A 22831-nucleotide genomic window follows, 5' to 3' on the forward strand; every position below is an offset into this window, starting at 1 on the left:
CGAGGTCATGGCACAGGCTGGGCCATGGGGCTGGTGGAACGAGCACCTCCCTGGCCTGCCACAAGAGTGCTGGTGGCTGGAGACCGCGCTCCGGCCATCGGGATGTGCTCCCTCCGGCTCGGCCGGCTCGGCGGTTGTCTGTCACTCGGTGGGATTATGAGTAGTGAGTGTAATGCATCGGCGTATGAATAGGGTTGTCTGGCTGATGGTGATGTATCGTTTTTCATTACTGCCTCTCAAGCCCTCCCTGCTCCACGTGTGGAAATTCTATTTATTCCCTAATTTGTAAAAATTCCCTCCTTATCTGATACCAATCAGGGAGGGGTAATTGGCTCTCCAGGGCTAGCGGCTGGGGTCCTGATGAAGAGATATGTGTGTCTGCTCTGGCTGTCCAGGCACCCTGCCCTGCTGCACCAGCGACACGGGCCACAATTAATAATGATTTGCAAATGGCAGACAAGCAATAACGCAGAAAGATGTCCAGCCAGCCTCCTGCCCGCCCCTTAATTTCCTTCTGTAATATAAATGGCACAGGAACGAAAATCCAGCACTATAAATTCTGAAATTAGTTATTCACCATAATAAATGGTTCCCTTTTTGGTGCACGGTTCTCCCCATCCTTCTCCCCTGACCCCCCTACTTCCTCCTCCCCTCCCAGCCCCCTTGCCTGCTACCTACTTCATTTGAGTCCTAATATGCAAATGCTGTAATTTAACGGGATGGTGAAGTTGATTTTCATGTTAACTTAATTACTTTGATTTATGAAGGGCTGGGATGTAGACACAGCTCCATCCTTGCCCACCTCTCACACTCACCCCTCTGCAGTCCTGCTGACCTGCTGCGTCTCTTCCCTTCTCTTCCCTTGGCTCAGTCCTCTTTTCCTCTTCTTCCCAAGTTTAGTGTTTTATTAGCTGCCTTTAAGTGGACATAAGTCCTCGCGACAATCGCATGATGCGGAGGACAAATTCCCCGTCCTGCCTTGTTTAATCGTGCCTGGATAATGGATGTATAATTGACTCATTTGAATGCTTTTGCCTACAGGAGTGCAGAGCATTAAATGTTTGATTGCCTTAATTTCCAAACAGATCATTATCCCCTTCTTACCCACTCTTAATAAACACTTTATGAGGATTTTTTTTGTAAAGGAAAAAAATCTCCACTCCTCGTACTTCTCTGAAGTGATAAACTCTAATTAAGTCTAATATTTAAAAATATGGTAATGGTGACTTGTTTGAATAAGTGGCCTGCATTTCCATAATTTCATTATTACGTAAAACACGCTAATTATTTGAAGTGTGCTTATTACTAAAAGAGAAATCTCCTTCTAATAAAGATGAAATTGGCTTTTTTCCCTGTATTGCTGTGCATGCTGCTCCCCTTCTCTCCTGGACGGTGAGTGGCCACATCCAGGAGCGGGGTGATGGCAGCAATCGCTTTGTTTGCACAGCCAGGGGATGCTGGAAGTACAGGGACAGGCACAGAGGCTGAAGGACAAGCTGAGGTCTCTGTACACCCTGTGTCACCCTTGACCCCAGCAACACTGGTGCCCTTTGGACTCCTCATGGGCTCCAGGAGTTGTTGGGAATGTAGCAAGATAGCTCAGCCTCTGCTGCACATTCCCTCCAGCAGGGATGCCCCAGCTATCATGGTTTGCCCACATGGCATCGCCTGTGCCAGGCTATCCAGCAGCCTGGGGCTGGAAGGAGTCTCAGCAGACGGATGTCTTGCAGTGCAGAGGCCCCAGCCACTCAGCTCTGCCCTGGGAGGGGGCCAGCAAGGTGGGTGCGTGATGGGAAGAGTGGTTCCCAGTGCGGAGGATGGGAGGAAGCATCCTGTCTCCTACAGGATTACAGTGGCCAGCCTGGGTAGAGAAAGTGCCCAAGGCAGCAGGTTGATGGTCAGGACTGGTCCCCTTTTGCTGTACTTCCTACTCACCTGGGAACTGCCAGAGATGGGCCCTCCCTGCTCCAGTGTCCCTGCTGGGATAAACTGGATTTTGATTTCTTGCTGACCCCAGTGTGCAGGGAGTGGGACAGGCATCTTGTCCCCCTGGGACAGACACAGGTTGTGGGGCATGAGTATGAATTGTGTCCAACCCATCTTCAGAGCCTGTGCGGGCGCTCTGTGGCGGGGCAGGCAGGGAGGCACTGGGATGAAGTCAATATAAAACTAATTTTCTTTTCTTCGTGAAGAAATGAGGTGTGTGGCAGTAACGTAATTGCAGATAATGAGGTAAGTTATTCTTAATATTCTGCACGTCGCTGTCAGCTGCACCTAATATACCTGCCGGCTGTGCGGGACATGCACAGCCCCTTGCCCCATGCGCAGGATTATGAGGCCATTAATTTGGGAGCAGCTCGGCAGGACCATGCCTGGCGTCCCTGTGGATCCCTGAGAGCTGGGAGCACTTTGTTCTGCCATGTCCTTGTCGCCACTATGGCGGGCATCCTGGTGTCCTCACCTTGACCAGCATGTCATGGTGGGGATGGATTCAGATCAGACACGAAGTCCCTCCCAGCTCCAGTGTGGACAGGGTGAGTGACACGAGAGCCTGGTTCTGTGTGCTGGGAAAATGCTGTCACTCCCTGCCCAACAGTGACATTCCTGCTCACAGGGAGCAGCACAGCCCACCACGGGGACACAGCACCCAGTGCTCCCATTCATGATTGCTGGGGACGCCAGCAGCAGTGCTAGACTGTGTGAGATCTCTGTGGTCCGTAGGGCTGCTGCCACTCACAAGGCCACCTGCTGTCACCCGGGGGCAGCGGTGGGGAGGCTCTGGGTGGTGGTGGCCAGGCGGCCCTGTTTCCGCTTTGCAGGGAGCTGTTATACAAAGGCAGCAGTGATATTATTCATTAACAGTAATCTGCCATTAGAACATTGACAAATGGCCCCTCGGTGCCTGAGCATCAGTTCTGGTACAGCCCATAAAGCATGGGGACAGTTTAAATATGGACCTGCTCAGCTCGGGCCGGGGGTGATCCGTCTTCCCAGCCATAGCACAGGTGCAGTGGGGTTGCCTCCAAATGAGCACATTTGGGGGGGCCCTGCAATCCCTGACCACCCACAGCCCACCAGGGCAGTTGCTGGGATGGAAAAGCTCCCTCCTTGCTCTGGGAGCGTCTCGACCCAGTGCACGGTGTTTGCAGCAGCACTCAGCTCCCTGAGCCCCCATGGCAGAGATGTCTGTGTGGTTTGATCCTGTAGGGAAGTGGGAGAGGTGGGACAAATGCTGGCAGGGCAGCAGCACACATAGGGATGCAGCACCTGCCCATCTCTCCAGTGCCTGGGCTGGGTGTGGAGGTGATGCTCTTCCTGGAGTGAGCATTGCTGCTCCTGGCAGCCCGATCCAGCAGCACAGACTCGTGCTGATGGAATCCTTGAGCTCATGCTGGATTCACAGCAGTGCCGCCGTGCAGTAGCTGATGGGAGGGCACACGCCAAGCAGTCAGCCCAGTGCCATAAGCTGGGGGCTTTCTCCCTCTGTCTCTGCAGAGGGCAATGGGAATGTCTGTGCCCCTCTCAGGACAAGGCAATCAGTGATGTTGAATGGCCACAAACTCCAAACTAAAGCAGGAGAGCGTCCTGCTGCCCCATGTGTGTGCACGTCGCTGTCCTTGTCTGTCACCTCAGTAAGAGCTTGGCAGGATGTGGAGAGGGTTGGAATGAGGGTGAGGAAGCAGTGTGGTGTCACAGTGGGTACTGATGAAACATACGGGGCAGGAGGGTTAAAATCTGGTGGCCTAAGCCAACATGGGCGAGTGGAGACTGGGGTGTCACATTATCCCACACTGCACTGGCAACTGGACCAAAAGAGGGTCCCAGAAGTAGCCAGCCCCGGAACCCAGCACCTCAGGTCAAGCTCCACCCCAGCGGTCCTGGGCCACTGCACGGGAACATGGGGCAATGCTCAGAAGCAGCACAGCAAGGTGAGGGGCAGGGAGGCAGGGCAGACCCACTGCTCTGTTTGCATGAGGCAGGATAACCCCGGGCTGACCCCTTTCACACACACCGCACAACACCCCTAAATCAATTGCATCTTATTATTACAATATCAATATACAATATTCCTACAATAACACCATTGATTTTCTACTCAGAGGCTGCACCTAAGTCTGTTTTAAAGAGGAGGGAGTTAATAGTGCCCTCATTAAAAATCTATAGATTACCCCCCACCCCAAAAAAAAGAAAAAGCAGTTTATATTCATTAGGGCTATTGAATATAAAGTAATATGTTTGTGTAGGACATTGGAGTAATGTGATAATCCGTCCGCATATCAGGGAGAAATCCACTTAGCAACCCTGTCAGCTTGACAAGAAAAATGTGCCCATAAAGTCGGGAATACATTGAGGGAGTGAGTGGGAGGAGAGTGGGGGCGCGCGTGCATGTGCGCGCCTGTGCAGAGCCGTGCTGGCCATCAGCGTGGGACCACCTTCACCCCATCCCCCTGCTCAGCCTTGGGACACAGGTGGGCACCCCTCAGGCCCCTGGAGGTGTCTGGGACTGGCACATGCCAGGTGTGCTGGGATGGGGATCAAGTTTGGAGGTTCCACAACCTGCCAGCCTGCCCGGCCCCAGGTAGGGTCATGAGATGGGACAGGTTGGTGGGTGCCAGCCTGGGTGCTGGCACAGCACTGCCACAGCCATGTGCCCCCAGGGAGAGCTGGGCTGGGTGGGGACTACAGGGTGGGCAGGGCTGCCTGTGCCCTCCTGCCAGCCTCGGACTCTGCTTGTCCCCTGCCCCGTGGTCACCTTTGCAATGGATTAAGCACTGAAAAGCAGCAGAGCAATCCCAGTCGCGCTCTCTTAGGCTGTCAATTGCCATTTTTGTAATAGAAATTCCTTTCACAAGGTAACGACGGCCAGATTTAGAGGATTTCATATTGTTAATAATTCCCCAAACAGCCATCTGACTGTGTTGTTTTAAAAGCCGCTTAGTTTTTTGCTTTGGAGTTTATGAAAATCTCCCACTCTAATATCCCGAGAGCCAGCCTATAATTGTGTTATTAAATCAATCGGAGCGGATTACATTGTAAAATCAATAGATGGCTGTAATTGCATATTAGAAAGTTGTTCTGCTGTTGTTGATTTTTTTTTTACATGGATAATTATAATAAGCGTGTTTACCTTAGCGCTGATTTGGAATGAGTCTCACTAAATGACATATGATGAGCACGCTTGCTGCCATGGGCCGTGGCATCATTTGGGATAGCAAGGACAGCACTGGTGGCATGGGCATGTGGGTGGCATTGACCCAGCAGGGTCCCACCAGTTTTGCAGCTCAGAGTTCAGGGTGTGTCCCAGCACTGGCACCTGGCAACAGAGCACACTGGGGTTTTGGGGAGGCAGGTGATGGGGTACAGGAAACAGAGAGCAGTCCCAGGGTCCCCAGGGACCAGCTTGTGAGTCCCAGGAAGTGCCATGGGGTTTTGCTGCTGCTGCTGCCCAGTCTCTGTGCAGTTCCCCCTCAGCAATATGGAGCAACAGTCAAGCCCAGTGCCCACTCCAGCTTGGGGCAATCCTGCAGGCTGTGAGGTTGGCAGTGGGACACCTGGGGCTGTGCTTTCACATCCAAACTGCTCACTTGCCACCCACCTGCCACAGCTCCAGGCTTTACTTTGCTGTTACTTTTTGGGAGTATCAGGCCGGGGCTGGCTGGGCAGGGGTACTTTGGCCACAGACAGTTGCACTCCTCTTACCTCCGTTTAGGTAGCTTTCAAGCCACTGTTACCCTGTTAGATCCCACTGGCAGCTGGATCCAAGGGCTGAGGGCTTTCCAAGGGGCTCAGTGGTCTGGGGTATGAGATAGAGCAGGCAGTCCTAAGGACAGTGAGGGCATTGCTTGAGTAGGAACAAGTGACAGCAGCAGAAGCTGGCATTGTGGCTTGGCTGGGTAGGACACCTGTCACCTCCAGGGGCTTTATGCAGCCATCAGTGTCACCTTGGGCAGTTGAAAGGACAATGGCACAGAGAGATGGGCTCACCTCTGCCCCCATGTCAGCTAGTGGGCTGGAGACCTGCTCTTTGTTGGGCTGTCCCCTGTCTGGCACATGAGTGACACAGGAAGAGGTGCCAGGAGAGGGTCTCAGGGGGCACTTTGGAGGCACATGGCACTGATGGGGACATTACTTCTTTCACTGCCAGCCATCAGCCAGGAGGGTCCCTGGCAGCTCATGGCAGCCCCTTGGGGAGATGTTCATGGGGAAAGTGCTGAACCGCCAACAGATGCTGGGGGACAGGCCATGGCTTTGCCAGCAGGTCACTGGGCACAGCAGGGCTGGGCAGTGCTGCGGTCTGGCAGGGAGCATCCAGGAGGGCAGGCAGCCCCATCCCTGCAGGCAGATGCCTGGCAGCAGGACAGCGCTGCCCGGCTGCGGGGGGCCCTCAATCCGGCACGCGGCACTGTCAGCAGGCAGCCTGCTGTCTCCTAGACAGTGAAATATGGCCACAATTAGCCCGGATACAGTTCAATTATGATAAACAGCGTTTGCACCCTTTAAGCTGTGATTAAAAGGCCTCCTCCCGTTGATAGAGAGACCTAATTTCACATTATTATCGCTGTAGCTTGATTATAAAGCACTCCCTGGATTTACAGTTGGGAGATGGATGTGGAGGCTTCTTTATCATTTACACATCAGTAATGATGCAGCCTTCCCTCCACCACAACATCCATCCAGCAGCGGCGGGGAGAGGGGGGCCTTGCCTGCACCCCCCTTCCGGGGCACCCTCTCCCCGTGTCAGCCAGGCCCCGCTGCCACACGCAAGTGGGCAAAGTCACCCTTACGGTAACAGCTTGATAAATGGGCGGGCGGTAATGAAATGGAGACATCAAGGCGTGGGGCGAGGAAGAAAGAGTGGTAATCGGAACGAGTGGAGCTGTCCCGAAACGGAGGGGAGCGGGAAGAAGGATCGCCTCTGCGCCGTGTGCTGTCAAGGGAGAAATTACACATTTACTCTTGCTTTTTCTTAAGGAGACGGCCCTCATAGATCAAAACATGGATTTACAAGCCAATTTTCAACATGAAATATAGACACTAGGAATCAATTTAAGCCCAGCTTCTATTTTAGCAAACGGTGCCTGAGTTTAGTCCCAGGTAAATAACACCGGAGCCTTCCCCTTCCCATTTTGCTGCTCTGCCACGGCCCAGCACCAGGAGTGGCTGTAGCTTGCCATCCCAGCCACCTGCCACTTGTCAAACTCTGGTTGGTGGGGATAGAGAGGCATCACAGGCTGGCCCTGCTGGGGACATGGATGACCCCAACCTTCAGGTCCAGGGCATGGATCCATCTCAGCACAGCACTGGGTCATACTGGGATGCAGGTGGCCAGTGCTGGGACTGGGAACTCTGCAATCACGCCACATCACTGCAAAGCCCTTGGGACAGAGTACCTGGGTTGGTGAGGACACAGCCCAGCATGGGATTTGGAACTTGCTCCAACAAGTCCTGTTTGGATCATGCCTCTAACCCAGTGTCTCTGTGCTTTCTCCTTAGATGACTGCAAGAACATTGCCAACATCATGAAGACACTGGCCCATAGAGGCTTCATCTTCAAGCAGACCTCCAAACCTTTTTGATCCCCGAGGCAAGCCAGGCAAGGGCTGCATGCGCCCGGTGCCGGCGAGGCGGGGAGGACGGGCTCCAGCATTAAAAAAAACCGGCAACCGAGGCCAGAGGAACCGACACAAAAAAAATCTCAATTTCAGCTGTTAACTCCAGTAGAGGTTGTATATATGGGAAGGCAAATCTGTGTAGACCTGATGTGACTCCCTCTCTGGGCTGCTCCGGACATTATGCCATGCTAGCGGACAGCCGCGTAGGGCGCTTGCACCACATTTTAGACTTGTAGTTCGTTCTTTTTCTTTGGCTCCTGATTTCCGTCCCTCCCTCCATATCCCACCCCGTCCTCCCTCTCCCACCCCGTAGCCAGAGCATCCCCCATCTCCACCCTGGCATGGGCCATACCCACCTTCCCTTCTTCTTTCTCTTCTCTGGTTTTATGTTTTCAGGCCTCATCGCTGCTGCAGCGATGCCGGTGTGAGCCTGCACTCGGGCAGCACTCGCGGAGGCTCAGCGTGTCGAGACGGCCCCTCGCCCTCCCCGCCAGCTCCCCCCGCCTCTCCCTTGAGCGCCTTTTCCCCTTTTTGAGTCAACACTAACCCCTCTCTGACTCCTGTATGTGACAAACGCGATCCGTCTCTTTATGTTCAAGGTGAAGTGCCTGTATTCTCCGCTGCAGAGCCCCTGGCAGCCCCGCCGTGGGCTGCAGGGCCCCGGAGGGCTCCCTTCAGTGAGGCAGGGGCCCAGCGGACAGGCGGGCGGCAGGAGGGAGGTGACAGTGTCCGCATGGAGCCCCGTCCCGTCCCCGTTCCGTCTGCTCGTGCCTCTTGCGGGGTTGGGTGGGATGCCCAGCCCTGCCTCGTCCCCGCCGATCAATTCCAGCTCCATGGGGGACAGGCCCGCCACAGCACCGTGTCCGTGTCCGTGTCCGGTGGTGGACGAGCCAGCGCGCGCTGGCCCCCGGCCCACAGGTACCTGAGCAGGGGAGCTGCAAATGGCCCCAGGCCCCTGAGCGTGCTCCCCTCAACCTCCCTCGGTTCCCGAGCTGAGGCTCAGCCCCGCCCGTGCCGTGCCCCTCACAGGTCCCCGCGGACGCTCAGCAGCAGCTGGCTTGTTGCCTGAGAGAGTTGCCGAGCACATCCCCTCCGGCTGGGTGGGCTCCCGGCTGGCCAGGGCGGTTGGGGGGAGCCGTGGGGCGGGCTGAGGGCACACATCCTCTCAGTGTCACCCAGCCCCAGGGCCCTGCTGAATGGAGCCCTCGTCCGGGCACTGACCTGCAGGGAGGCTGCAGCCCCAGGCCCGTGCGTGCATGGCCTGGAGCGAAGCCGGTGACGGCAGCCAGAAGGGCAATACAGGCACTGAACTTGGCGGTACATGACTGCATGGTGTGTGGTGTTCCAGTTAAACCAACCGATAATGCAACCCCAGCATTTTCATTGTCTAGTTATTCCAATCCTTGCTGTAAATGTGCCACATGAATAAAGTTTGGGGGTAAAGGAGCCCGGGCTGTGCCCATCCATGTGCAAGTTTGTATGGGGGTGCAGAGGCAGGAAAGTGCCTGGCTGGATATGTGGGAGGAGTAGGGTGCTCCCTGGGGTATGGCACATCCATGCTGCCCATAACAGGCAAGGGGTTCGGCTGTGAAAGAGCAGTCAAGGTTCCCTGCTGCTGGGAGCACTGCCCCACTCTCCAGCATGGGCACTGTGGGTGAGTGCCAGCCCCACCACCACCTCGGGTGTGCTTGTGCTCCAAGGCAGCTCTGCCTGAGGACCTCATCACAGCTGGGCCTTATCCATGGGTGCACCCCATGCAGTTTTCTCCCCAGTGCAGGTGACAACCACCACTGCATCTCACTGGCACCTGTCTCCCCAGCCTGTAGCCTGGCACACCGTACCCACACAGCTGCCACTGCATTTGGAGCATCTTGGCTACAGAACAGAGCCAGCGTGACTCTGCTGGGCTCTGGGGCACCTGCTCTGCCCTGGCCAGCTGAGCTAGCCTGAGTGCAACACTGTGAGGTGCAGGAACCATACCCAGCTGTGTAGGAAACACCACTGCAGCCAGGCACGCAGGGGACCTGCCCTGTGCCAGAGTGCCACTGGGTGACAAGGATGCAAGTGTCCAGCCAGCACTGAGTCACAGCTCCCAGAAGGCAGGGGCAGTCCAGCCCGCTTGCTCCATACAAAGGTCACAGGGGTTTTACCAGTTCCCTATGTGCAGGCCCTGATCAGCTTTGTTGACCCTTTTTCGATGGGAGTCGTCTAATCAGTTTTTTATGAAAACTAAGAACTTGGCCTTTGCCCTCTACTCCTGCAGGCGAGAATGTGACTCAGAGGACATTGTCACCGTGAATCGATGATGGTCAGTTACACATGGAAGGCAGGTGCAGGGGACACAGGGGGGCAGGTGGGCAGCAGCCCAGAGCAGGGCACACAGCCAGGGCCACCAGCGCCCACAGTGAGAAGCACATAAACACAGGCTCCCACTGTGATGCTGCAGCCCCTCCAGGTCCCTGCAAAATGGGAGAGGCCGGGACCAGGAGCCCCTCCCACCATAGACTGAAGCCTTGGGCAGGCAGCAGGGGGAACAGCTCTACTGACAGTGAGTGCTGGGGACAACACGGGTGTTTCCAGCAGGGGCAGCCCCTCACTCAGGCAAGGCAGCACTTGCAGGTGTTGGGCAAGAAGTTACTGCAAAAGAGCAGCTACACAAGGGCTGGGCACATAGGATGCTGGAAGGAGCTCTCCAGCTTAGTGTGGCAGCACAGGAGCCTGGCTCAGGACATGGTAGCCTCAAAGGCAGCAGGGGCTGCAGCAACTCCAGCTGTCCCCTGGTGACTGAGGCAGATGGGTTTAGGGACAGCCACCAGCACCCAGCAGCCCCCAGCAGGGACAATGGCACCCAGCCTGCCTGGGATGGGGGTGAGACAGCTCCATGCACCAGGGCTAGTGGCCACAGGGCAGCCATGGGTGGCCTGGGGCAGAGCCTTGCATATCCCTGGGGTAGCTCTCCAGCACCTGCTACAAGTGCCTGGAGGCTGCACTGCTCTGGAGGTCAGATGGAGTTGGAACTATGGCACTGGGCAGGGGATAGCTCCCACTTTTCTCTGGAACACTGCAATGTTTGCCCTAGCAAGGCCCCTGTCCTGTCCCATGGCTGCAAGCAGCCAGCTGTCCCTAGGGGGTCCTGGACAGCCAGCACTGCCCCTGCACCTCCTCATCCTGCACAGAGTGCTCATGGCTTCTTTGCCTTCTTGATGGAAAAGGAGCTGGAGGCCAACTCCCTTCACTTTCTCTGCTCCAAAAGGGAGACAGGAAAGAAAAGAAAAACCAGAAACAGCAGGTGGGAGCACTTGGGTTGTCACAAACACACCCACCTGTCCCAGAGCTAGCCCCAGGGCTTCAGCAGCACTCCAGGCAGCGCCAAATGGACTACACTGCCTGGCTGAAGGCAGAGCCAGGTCTTTGCATGACAGGAGGGACAGAGATAATCCAGCAATGACAAAGGGGTGGGACAGCACCCTCACAAGGGATGTTATCTCCCTGACATGAACAGGGCTTTGGGAAGGAGGAAGGGGTTGAGCTCTGCAAGAACTGCATGAGTCCAGGAGCCTGGACCAAGCATGCCAGCATGCACCAAACCCTCAGGAGCAGGATACTAAGAGAGGAGCAGAACAGCTCTGTGCTACGGGCAGCTGTGTCAGGGATGCTTAACATGGGTCAGACCCTGGAAATGCTCCTCTGCTATCCAGACCAGCTGTGAAGTGGCCTAGGAACAGATGAGGAGGCTGACAAAAAACCAGGGCTCCTCAAAAAAATCCACCCCTCTTCTGGGCAGTGCACACCAATACACCCACACGAGGCTCGCAAGCTCCAGGGAGCTCCCCTTCAGAGAAGGTTCAGGGCTGCACCCAGCCCTAGGAAAGCCAGGACCACTGTCACTAAGTGGGACATTCCCACTGCACTGCAGTGAGACTGTGCCAGGTGCCACAAGGGACCCTCTGCCCACAGCCATGGCAGGGGCAGCACCCAGAGCTGGGCTCTGCGTGTGGGGTGCCCCAGGTACAGCACAGGTAGCCGTGTGCTGGGTGCTGCAGGGACATGAGCTGCCAGAGCCGCGGGTCCCCAGGGCACAAGGCAAGGCAGGCAGTGGCACAGGCCAGCGCTGCACTGGCACAGTGACTGTAGCCTGGTGCCTGCCGTGCCCAGCCCCGCAGCCCTCCCGTTCCCACAGCCCTGCAGAGCCACTGCCCCAGCCCGCAAGCGCCCAGGGGATGGACAAGGCAGCCGGAACCCGCTCTCAGGAAGGAGCCAGGCCTGCCCATCCCTGCTCCCGGCAGCAGAGCACGTCGTGGGAGGCCCCACTGCTCCCCTGGTGGGAAGCGGCCCCCAGTTCCCGCCGGGCAGACGGCAAACAGAGCATGGAATTTGCACGGCTGAAAGTTAAATACAACACACACACGGATTTCGTCAGAGGCCCTGGCACCGCTGCCTTTGCGGGATCCGATTAACGGGGAAATAAAAGGGCCAGAGAACCCACACAGCAGAGTGAGCAGATGCCCTATAAAAATCAAATACAGGGTAATCAAGGGGACCGAAAGGTACATTTAAAAAACAAAAACCCACCCTGGAAACAAAGGAGCTGGGCTTTGTGGCTTTCCTGGGAGGGCTGCAGAATTAATGGGGAAGAGCACATGTGTTTGATAATCTTTATATGGCAAAAGACCCATCTTTCAAATATGTCACAAATTCATATTAATCACCTTCCTATTGCCTTCCGTGGCACAGCTATTCCAGTTGCCTCGGGCAAAATTGGGAACTGTCTGGTTAAAAAAAATGTTTTACATTATAATTTACAAGAGCTTACAAGTCTAGTTTCTTTTAATGGAAAGAACGATTAAAAAAAAGAGAAGAATATATATACACCCTGGTATATATACACTATATATATTAAAATATATATATATAAAAGACAGATATTGTAACTCCATCTGGAAAGAGAGAATGTTTGATCTTAACAATGTAACTTCTAGCTTTCAAACAGGCTCAGAAAACAAGAAGTCAGCAGGAGTTCAGATAAAGGAAGCTTAAAAGTCAAATAATTCTGACTCTGAACCCGAGACTTCTTAGACTCAAGGTCCTTTCCTTTACCCATTAATGGGCTGACTTGTGAGCTCAGGAACAAAGTGCTGCAATGTGAGGATTTCTGAGAGTCACTCATTACAGATCACTGAGTGGAGTCTGAGTTGTGGAAATCAAAGGATCCAATCTGGAGTAACTGGCTGAACTTCTGCTTGGAACTAATTTGTTCCGAGTTCGGCTCACCTTTCACCTCCCAAAGGCCCCGAGTAAAGTCCCTACCGGGGTCAGCCTCAAACAGCACTGGGGGGATCCCAGCTCAGCTTTAATGGTCAGCAATGGGCACTGCAGTCCCTGGGAGAGGGTGGACAGGTAGCCAGGGTAGGAGAAAAGTGGTGGACACAGCAGGGCAGGACAGCACCAGGATTCCCACTGCCCCACGGGCTTGAGACAGATGCCTCTCCCAGCCTGGCTAACACCATGGTGACATGTCCTCATCCCCACTGCTGGCCAAGCAGGGTGCTGGCAGACAACTGCTGACAAAACCAGTATCTTAAAAGACCTTGGTGTGACTTTGCCCATTCATTCAAATTCCTGGAAAAGAATCCAGGAATGCCAGGCAGCACTCAGGAGTCAGGACTCCGAGTCCTATTCCTGGGTTTGCCACTCACTCCCTCCAACATCTGGAGCAAAATACTTTTCTCCAGGGAAACAAATGTGGCTTCAGGGGAGCAGCTGTTTTGGAGGTTGAGCTAATCCATGCTTAATCCAACATGTAGAGTGCCATGGACAGGCAGTGCTAGACAGCACAAAGGGATTCTCCAACTCAGAGGAATTTGAAGGAGGGAGATTAAATGATTCCCCCAAAGGCCCTGGCAGCTCAGTGGCAAAGCACACACTTGAACTCAGGAGTTGAAGGCTGGCGTGGCAGGGTTAAACCACTGCAGCAGGACAAGGGCAGGTGTCATGGCCAAGCACCCACAGCTGCAGGAGGTGAGGGAAGGAATGGCCATCAAAAAGCACTGCTGTGCTCCAGAGCTGCTTGTTCCCACCACCAGCCACACTGCTGCCCTGCTGCCAGCACCATGGGGCAGGGACAAAGCGCCGTGCTTCCACAGGCTGCTTCCTCAGCACCATGTCCTGGCCTTGCTGTTCCCTACCACGGCCTAGGACACCTTGGGGCCATCACTGTGCAGCATGGGGACAAATGCATGCACCCACCAGCCATTCCCCTTCTCAGCGCTGACCAAGCCCAACAATCTTCCAGAGGCAAATTTCAGCCACGATGCTGGACAAGAGGAACCGGATCTGCATCTGCCAGCTCTGGGCAGGGAGGATCACCAGGACATGACCTCTACTCAGTTCAGCCTATCTTTGGAAAAACTGGCTGTGGGCTACAGGGTGTTGATCTTTCCCACCACCACATAGCTCAACAACCATAGAAAGGTTCAGGGCAAGCACAGTGCCAGGCCCTGCCTGACTCTCCAAACATATCTGAACCAGGCAGAACATGGTACAGCAGCCCCATCCTCTTCCTCTCCAAAATACCCCTCCAGCTGGGATGTAATCTCCCCCCCTCAAAAGGTAGCAAAAAATGGTCACAGTGTGAATGTGCTTGACCTTTTGTCTTGGACTAATCTAATTGTGTCGTCTTTGTGTAATCAGCCGGTAAAGGTCAGTGCTGTATTTAACATGGGGGCCCTTTAGGTACTGAATTTGCCTTGCAGTGAATTAACTTGATTATATTTCTTTCAAATATGTCAGAGACCAGGTCAGTTTAACCCTCTCTATGCTGCCTGGGCCCATGCCTTTGTTTCCAATTCCAGGAGGTGGCACCGAGGAACAATGTGGTCAGAAACACACGCATGGGCTGCCTCCTCCTGCAGTTACAGCCACCACCACCATCTCTCCCACCTTCCCAACAAGCCAGTTCTCAAGGGAGACCAAGTGTACTGTAAATCAGCCCGAAAAGTTTGCAAACCAGGACACTCCAGACCGCAGGGAGGGAGGGGTGAGATTCCAGATTGAATGCAGTAGGGAAAGAAAATAATAATTCAAAAGACTCCTTTACAAACATGAACCTGTCTCAGTGGAACTCTTCCTTACGACTCAACATTGTCACAATCAAATAGGACATTACTCAAGTCCAGGTTAACGTGTCGCCTCTGCCGTTGACAGATAAGGTGTTCTCAATATCCTGCAATACATTATACATTTTAGAAAGTAAAGGTCTGTGCCGCTACCAGGGGCAGTGCATCGGAGGCGTCGGGGATGCCATGGTGTGGAGATGGGCAGCTTTCATCAGGCAGTTCAGCTCAGCTGTGCCAGGGGACTGCACAGAGGGGAAAGCAGCCTCAGCTGATCCCCAGGCTTACCCTTGGCCCTGAGGCAGTGGTGAGGGGCTGGGCAACCTGCCCTCCTGGAGGCAGGGAGGAGAGGCCGGTGATTCACATCCTGCAGAGGTACATGCACAGAACATTGCCACAGGGCTTGCACTGGAAGAAGCCCCAGGCCTGGCTTTTCTTTCTTGGCACTGGAAGTAGCGTATAGAAACCCTCCTTTGCTCTTCAAACACCTCTGTCCTTCCCAAGCCTCCTGCTCCAGGCAGGGCTACTGCTTGACTCCAGGGTCTTGGGCAGGTCATGTCTCATCACCTGAAGACTGCTTTCCCCACTCACTTCCCTCTGCTGAGCAACCCTTAAGAGGCTAGAGGGAAAATGCCTCAGGTTTGCAGCTGTACTGTTGCTGCCTTAGAACAAGCTCTCATCACCCAAAGCCTCACCGCTTTGGTCCACGGTGGCACCCACACCAAGCCATCTGCCTGCATGCAGGATGTAGAAAGCCCTGCTGACCCCACCTGTAGCACCAAGAACACTGTCCAGCACAGGAGACAAGCCCAGAGAGCAGCACTGGGACTTGGGGGGGAACAGGCGTGTTCTGCTCCCTTGGACGCGCATGCCTGGAGGGAGAGCAGGGCAGCATCCCCAGCGCTTGTCAGGGCATCTGCGTCGGAGACCTGAGTGTGCCCTGTTCTGCCCCCCCGACCTTCCTTCTCACCGAGTTGGGGGTCAGTGGTGCTCCTACTACATCAATGATCTGGTCCTTGGTATCTCCCTTGCCCTCCTCGATGCCAAGCCCTGTCTGGCCATCTGGATGGGCACCTTCCACGCTGAGGGGGCCGATGCTCCCAGCTTTGGCCAGGGCCTCGTAGCGGTGCCGTAGCATCTGCAGCTCATACTCGCAGTTGGCAAAGGCTTGTTTCAGCTCGTACAGCAGCACCAGGTCGCTCCGCAGCTCATTGAACATCTGCACAATCTCCTCTGTGGGCATAGGGTTGAGATCTAGGGAGAAAAAGATGCTCTGTTAAATACCCAGACCTACAACCCTACAATGAAAAATCCCTAGAAAGGTCTTGGCTGCTCTTTCATTCCCACAAAGATACGCCAGGAGCCCTGTTCCAGTCACGTGGATCAGTAGCAATTGTCCCCAAGGGCTGCACGCCTATTTTTCAGGATGTCCTTTGGTTCTGACCAAGGACTAAGGGTGAACCTGCAAAGTCCAGGACTCAGCAAGTGAAGGATGATGGAAGACCAGATGATTCAACCTTGCCATCTACCAGGTCACATGAAGGGAGCTCTGTCTTACAGAGATTGGATCCACACTGCTGCAAAGGGCAGAAGAGCTCCTGCTGTTCCCTACACCTTCACCAACAACGGGTGGACAGGCTGAGCTCTGCTGCCTCTCTTATTGCTCCTCCCAGGGCAGGTGCAAGGCAGAGAACTGCTCTGCTGCTGTGTTACAGACCTGTTTGTAGCAGCAACTATCAGATCACCTCCCCACACCTTGCATCCTCTGCTGCACCCCACCATGCACACACATGGAGCCAGGAAGAGCTGCAAGTTTTGCAGAAGGAAAGGATGCAGCTCTGCATGTTTTCCCTGACACACAGCAGTGGCCCCTGTCGGCAGAGCTGCCAACATGACCCCCTTCCTGCTGGCACTGTGTTCACCCTCACATAGCCCAGGTGTGCTTCTGCACTGTGAGGTACAGCAGGGCCAGAACCCCAAGAGACCCTCAAGAAATGTGTGTTCTGTGAGGCAGGAGTGGGGATCAGGAACCCCTCCTTACCCTCATGGAAAGTGAGCTCCAAGAAGCAGTCACATGCTTCCCCCAGGCTTCCCCAGCACGCACAAACAGCATCTCCCTTAGTTCTACAGCAGAAAGGGGAAACCACCCTGGCTGAGCCATTTTCACCAGCCACAGGAGGCCTTCAGAATGGCACAGTCTCCGAGACATCATATCGAGCCACAAACCAGTTGGTGCAAAAAACTAATCTTAACCGAAGTCAGTGCTGGGAACAGGCTCGGTAATCTCTTGCTCGGTAATCATTAATAAGGCTTCTGTTTTTCTTTCTATTTTTCTCTTTTCCTACCTTTAAATATCTCTCCAGCCATAGCGGCGGGGGGAAAGGGATCATCAGGTGTCTAATCAAGAGACACTGCATGCTGGGACCTGTAATACCTGCAAACTGTCCCCACTGAATGGAGAGCAGCTGCTGGCCATGGGCTGCACTTCTCCCCCTCTAGCCACGAGCAGGTATTGTACATGTTAAGTGAACCCTTCTTTCAGCTGCTAAGACACTCGAGTTCAAGAGTGAGGGATGTGTGTTTACTCGCCTTTCAGCAGAGATGCTCCAGATTTTCACACAGCATGCAACCTATAAAGGGGGGATGAACAGTCCCAGATGCATTTTGGACTTGCCACCGTGAGCAGTAAATTAAGAGGAAATGAAGCTTAAAAGCAAGACAGGGCAGCCCTGAACAATGCTCGTGCCGTGGTCACTAACACACTTAGAAGTACCTCTCCCGGCAAGGCTGAGATTTGCCTTCCTAATACTGTGCTGCCTCTCTTGATGGTTATAAAGGCCCAAACAAGAGAGAAACAAAGGTTCTTTTAAAAGATTTTTCTACTGGGAGGAAAAAAAAAACCCTGTGCATCTTGTTCTGGCTTTTACCCTCTCTTTTTTTTTTAAACACATAAAATATTTTAAAAACCATTCACATACTGTTATTCAAGAAACTGGCTGTATTACTAGGGGAAAAAATAGCCCATCTCGAGAACAAAGGCTAGCTCTGTGTGTCTCTTTCTCTCTCGCGTGCCCCCTTTACTCACCTACTCCGAGTTCCATCAGCATCTGCTCCAGGGCTTTAATCTTCTTCTGTCCCACCGAGCTTGGCAGTTTCATCTGGAACACAAAGGTAACAGAGCCACACAGCTCAGAGATAGCCCTCACTCACAGCCGTCTAGTTCAAAAGGCAAGAGAGCTTTTCTTTTTATAGTGCAGGGGGAACAAAAAAAGAAAGGGAGAGAAAGGAAAATCAAGTGGTAAGAGAGGGAGACAGGGGCTGAAAGTTTTCAGACTAGGTCCGAGGGCAGGTATTGAAAAGCCCGGTCGCAAGGGCTTTTATTTTCTCTCTCGTGTGTGTGCAAGACACGCTGTTTTACAGTTTCCATGTGTCACTGAATTAACAACAAAAGTTCTTCCTGGCTTCAAACCCTCTCCCGCGGTGCCCAGCCCATCAAAGGACTCATTTACACAGCGGCTAATGTGCAATGCTGCCCTACTTTATTCACTTTAGCCGGCCTGATTAGACTCATGCGCTAACAGACTCACTTCTCCTTTTACCTGCTGAGCCCCAGACCTGTGGGATTCATTTAAAGAGCAGGCTTTGTAACAAAGGGGAGAGACAGAGAGAGCACAGTTACTTGACTGGCAGAAGTGTGCACACACATTTACATCGGAGCTAAGGGGCTAGGTGAGAGAGGAAGCATCAGATGTGAGCTATGAAAGGGAATTGGAGCTGGCCAGGAGAGGAAGAATGTACACACTTAGCAGGGTCCTTCCTCTGCATTCATTTGGGCTCTAGCAGGAGTGCTAGCTGCTCAGACCAAGCATTTATTAGATTACCAGCAGCACAAACGCAGCTGGCACAATATGGCACGGAGAACAGGTTTCCAAGCCCTGTGGATATACCCAAGAAAAAATGAAAGCACTCAGCTATGCTAGAAGATGCACCAGGAAAGAAATGGTTCTCAACAGTGCATTGTCAAACACCCTTCTGCACAGGCACAGGCTGCCCCTCCATATCCAACCCTAGAAAGGTGACCTCATACCTCAGCCTGGGGATCCCAATCACCAACCCAAGTTGCCCAGCAGGCCGTAACAGCCAGGAGGCAAGAGCATCCTGCAGCCATCCTGCACACACCACTTACTGACCTGGGCCCAAACCTCAGCCAAACCAACAATGAGTCTGCAACATGGCTGGGAATGACCTCAAGGAAGAAACATTATTCACTCCACCTTAAAACTGGCCTTTGAGGAGAGCTCACTGGGAGGGCCTGTGGTCGCCTTACTTCCCATAAACCACAGGATGAAGTTGCCCAAAGCAGGCAGCCCAACATCAGTCTCTCAGATTAGACCCATCACTTCCAGTGTTCACTGCCCCAACACAAAAATGCCAAGAGGCTCCACCTGGAACCTCCTAATTCCTCTGAATGCAGGAGCACTGCATGCACACACACATCCCCAAATGGTGAGAGCTCTAACCTTAACTCAGCTATGGCTATGTCCCATCAGCTGATCCACAACACCAGTGCAGGACCTGTGGGAAATCCTGCCTTCTCCATGACATCACTTCAGCCAAGAACCAGAGTATGGATGCTATAGAGCACCCCAGGGGAATGGGCCTTTCATGGCACATGCTGAGAAGCACCAGGTCCTTTTTGACAGATATTGGCACCACAAGAAAGACTCCAGCAAAGGACCAATATGACAATCAGGGGAGGATTTCTAATGAACAAGCCTGACCCAAAGAATCCAACAGAAGCACTAGAGAAAAAACAAAAACACACCTTCACGCAGTTAACACATGTAAGGATGCCTCTGCCTCTTTTTTTTTTTACCCTCAAGGTCTTTGGCTTCGTGCTGAGGTTTCTGCACAGCAGTCAGTATCTTACTTCTTTCCTACTTGTAAAGAAACCAATTCTTTGCAGTTCAGCACAAAATGATTGTTTTAGCAGAAGAAATACTGTCAAAATGATGTCAAAATATTTGGATTTCAGACAAGTCTTCAACCCAGTCTCAACTTGAGCAAAACCTCACTAAAAGGTTTTCCAAGGAGCTCTGCTGCACAGATTACCTGCACAGGCTCTGCTGAAAAGGACAGGGTAGAGCCCTAGGATAAGGCAGCCCAGAGCACTGGGACAGGAGATGTTCTGTTTATTTGATGGGTGCCATGCTGCAGCTAGCAGCAGGATGCCAAGGAAGGAAAGGTCACTTTGCACAGCTTAGCAGAAGACTGAGAGTCAGGCTAGAACATCAGGAAGACATCCCTGGAAGAAAGAGGATTCAGCCCAAAGAACTGCTCTGTGCCATGAGGAATCATACAGAACATTTAAATGGGTGACATACCCAGCTCTGCCTCAGCTTGGGGACGTAAGGGCTGACCTAGTCAGAAGGTGTTACCCTTAACTTGCGGGACACAATGAGCCCAGCAGCTCCTCATTGAAGAGCTTGTGGACACAATACTTGTGTGACTATCACAGCCCTGAGAGTCTGTCTTCACCCCTGCCCCAACACCACACACTGGAGCCTTTTTAGCCAAAGGCAGGATTCCCTTCTGTTAATCTCCCTTCAGGGAAAAGCATGCTGGGCACCAAGCTAGCTTCAGGAACAAAGGACAAGAAAAGTTCATCCTTGGCTAGGCTAGGTAGACAGACAGGAGGTCTTGGTTTGCTGGTTAGAGGAAGAGCACAATCTTTCCTCCTGAGAGGCCTCCACTAGCTCAAGCAACTATTGGCAGCACAAACAACCTGGCAAAGCCTTCAACTGTGATGTTGTGCACACGTGGATCATGTCCCACAGGAGTCTGGTCTTCACTGACACTCCTGAAGATTAGAGGGTGGAGCAGGGAGAGGCAGGACAAATTAATTTAACTTCAAAGAAAGGAACACTAGAGATGCTGAGGAAGAGTGGGACTGTGAGTTTAGTTTAAAACCACATCAATTAAGCTTCTTTTTAATTCAGGCAGGAGGACCTGCAAACAGGAAGGCTTCATTGGTTTCTCAAAGCAAGAGTATATTTTAATTTTACCATCATTAAGAAAATGTTATGATTTATGTGGCTGCTGTCAGACTAATATCTTTAGAATTTAGCTGGCTAAGCCAATTCATCTCAAAGACTGATGAAGGCTGATTGCTCTCTATGCAAAATGTATTAAAACTAAATGAGCAGTCTATTACTCAAACGCTGCTGATAATCTGTTAGCCAAGGTCCGTTAGTTGGGCTGCCTTGTTGCAAGAGAGAAGTCTTCATGCTCTGTACAGCTCTGATAAGACCAAGCTTACTTCAGGAAGCCCTTCTTTGTTTTGGTCTTTCAAGCAGATATCCAGAGAAGCAGCATAGTGCTGGAAGTGGTGCTCACTTGCCCCTCATTCCCAAAGAATGAGGCAATCTGCAGGGACCACAAGTCCCAGCCAGCAGCCCAGAGAAGAGCTCTCTGGCTCATGATGTCTGCACTGGGATATGTGGTTTCTGTGGGCCATATCTCTGCATTAATGAAAACACCCCTTCAGGCAACCTTACTGCTGACACCACATCTCCTGGGATGTTCTTGGTGTTGTCATGGATGGAGGCCTCCTCAGGGGCTGAGGAAAATTATGTTCCTCGGAGAACTCCAGTAAGCAACCACAGCTTCTGAGGTGAATGCCATTTGCCCTTTTCCTTCCTTCCTCATAGTAGACTATTATTGTTATTTATTATCTTTAAAGTCCCCATATAATAATAATACCTGGGAAACAGATTGCCCCCGTCAGAAAACTGATTAGCTGGGATTTTTGAGGTTACTATATTTTGGATGCTCTTCTCCTTTGACAGCCTCTCCCTACAGCCCTCTTTGCAACACCAGCCTGTGCTTATAATTACACCAACATCACTTTTGATTTAAGGACTGTAATCCTTTGTCCTTGCTATAAACAACCTGCATTAAACACATGAACTGCGTGTACCAAGAGAAAAATAAAGAGCTACAGAAAATTGTGAGTCAACACCAAAGCCACAGTACCAGAGCCTGGGATACACAGCCTCTGCTGGAATGCACTTGGTCTGGGAGGATGGAATACAGGGCACTGACCTGCCCTGCTCTCCCCCAAAGGAGGAGGACATTCTCCAGAGTTGGGTCATGCAGTTTAAAAAGATCAGAACAGAGCACCCACCACACCTTCACAGCAAGGGCTGGGACTGGGGTGGATCCCCTGCAGTCCAATTTCTGTACAGGATCTCACCATGCAGTACCCTTGAGGTTTTACATGATACAGGGTTTTTATTTAATGTTCGAGGCATTCCGCCAACAAAACCTTGCTAATTCACACTAATGACTAGAAGACCTACTGCAAATTAATTGCTAATTGGCAAAATTCATTAAATGAACAAACAGGATAAGAAATAACTGAAGATATAGCCTCCCCAAACAGACTCAGTTAATTTATTTTTGTGTGCCATTCAGTTTTCATGATTTATGCTAATACTTTTAAGCATAGTTGTAAGTGTATTTGAATCTATTTTAGTAATGAAGTCTAAGTAATAGCAGAGCTTGCAACACAGTCCTGTTATGTCTTGCTGCAGGTAGAGACTGTCATGGGAACTTGCAGCAGGAATGGAAGAGGTCTGCAGGATCTACAGATTCACTCAGGACCCTTGAGTGATTGTATCTGTGTGGTCATGTTTAATGTCCTGCTCTCAATTCATCACTTTTTTCATAAATGCTCCTTTTCTGATGCCCCCAACTTCACACTCCTCCCCAAAAAAATCTTCTTTTGTGCTGAAACCTTTTGTTTGGTCTACCAAAATACAAGGGTTTTAAAGTTAATCACTGGTTATCTGAATATTTCACATGTACCCTCCCTGATGCTGCACTTCATTTTAATTCAATTTTAAGGTAAGCTTGTCCTTAAAATCAGCCTTCCCCAACCCTAAACAATATAACTGTCCTAAAAACATTAATCCTAAAATCTCCACACATCTGACCTGTGTCTATACAGCTGTAAACTGTGGTTTTATGCACCAGCATCAGTATTGTTCAGCATTATAATACAGTTCACTGACATTGAAAACCACCTTCCTTGTGGATACCAAA

At 52.3% G+C, this 22831-nt stretch overlaps 2 protein-coding genes across 3 annotated transcripts in view; one reads left to right on the forward strand and one right to left on the reverse strand.

Moving 5' to 3' along the window:
• The window catches only part of ERI3 (ERI1 exoribonuclease family member 3), a 130439-nt gene extending 121380 nt beyond the window's left edge, over positions 1–9059 (forward strand). For both annotated transcript variants that reach the window (XM_033066954.2, XM_033066955.2), the window contains exon 8: positions 7495–9059. In XM_033066954.2, the coding sequence (XP_032922845.1) occupies positions 7495–7577 (83 nt within the window). In that variant the 3' untranslated portion in view covers positions 7578–9059. The remainder of the gene's footprint in view (positions 1–7494) is intronic.
• A 5657-nt stretch (positions 9060–14716) lies between these two features.
• Positions 14717–22831, reverse strand: part of DMAP1 (DNA methyltransferase 1 associated protein 1) — a 28908-nt gene continuing 20793 nt past the window's right edge. The window contains exons 9-10 of the mRNA XM_033066953.2: positions 17811–17883; positions 14717–15979 (exon numbers count right to left, since the gene is read on the reverse strand). Coding sequence (XP_032922844.1) covers positions 15633–15979; positions 17811–17883 — 420 coding nt within the window. The 3' untranslated portion in view covers positions 14717–15632. The remainder of the gene's footprint in view (positions 15980–17810; positions 17884–22831) is intronic.

The sequence above is a fragment of the Catharus ustulatus genome, chromosome 9 (assembly GCF_009819885.2).
Source record: "Catharus ustulatus isolate bCatUst1 chromosome 9, bCatUst1.pri.v2, whole genome shotgun sequence".
NCBI classification, from domain to species: Eukaryota; Metazoa; Chordata; class Aves; order Passeriformes; family Turdidae; genus Catharus; species Catharus ustulatus.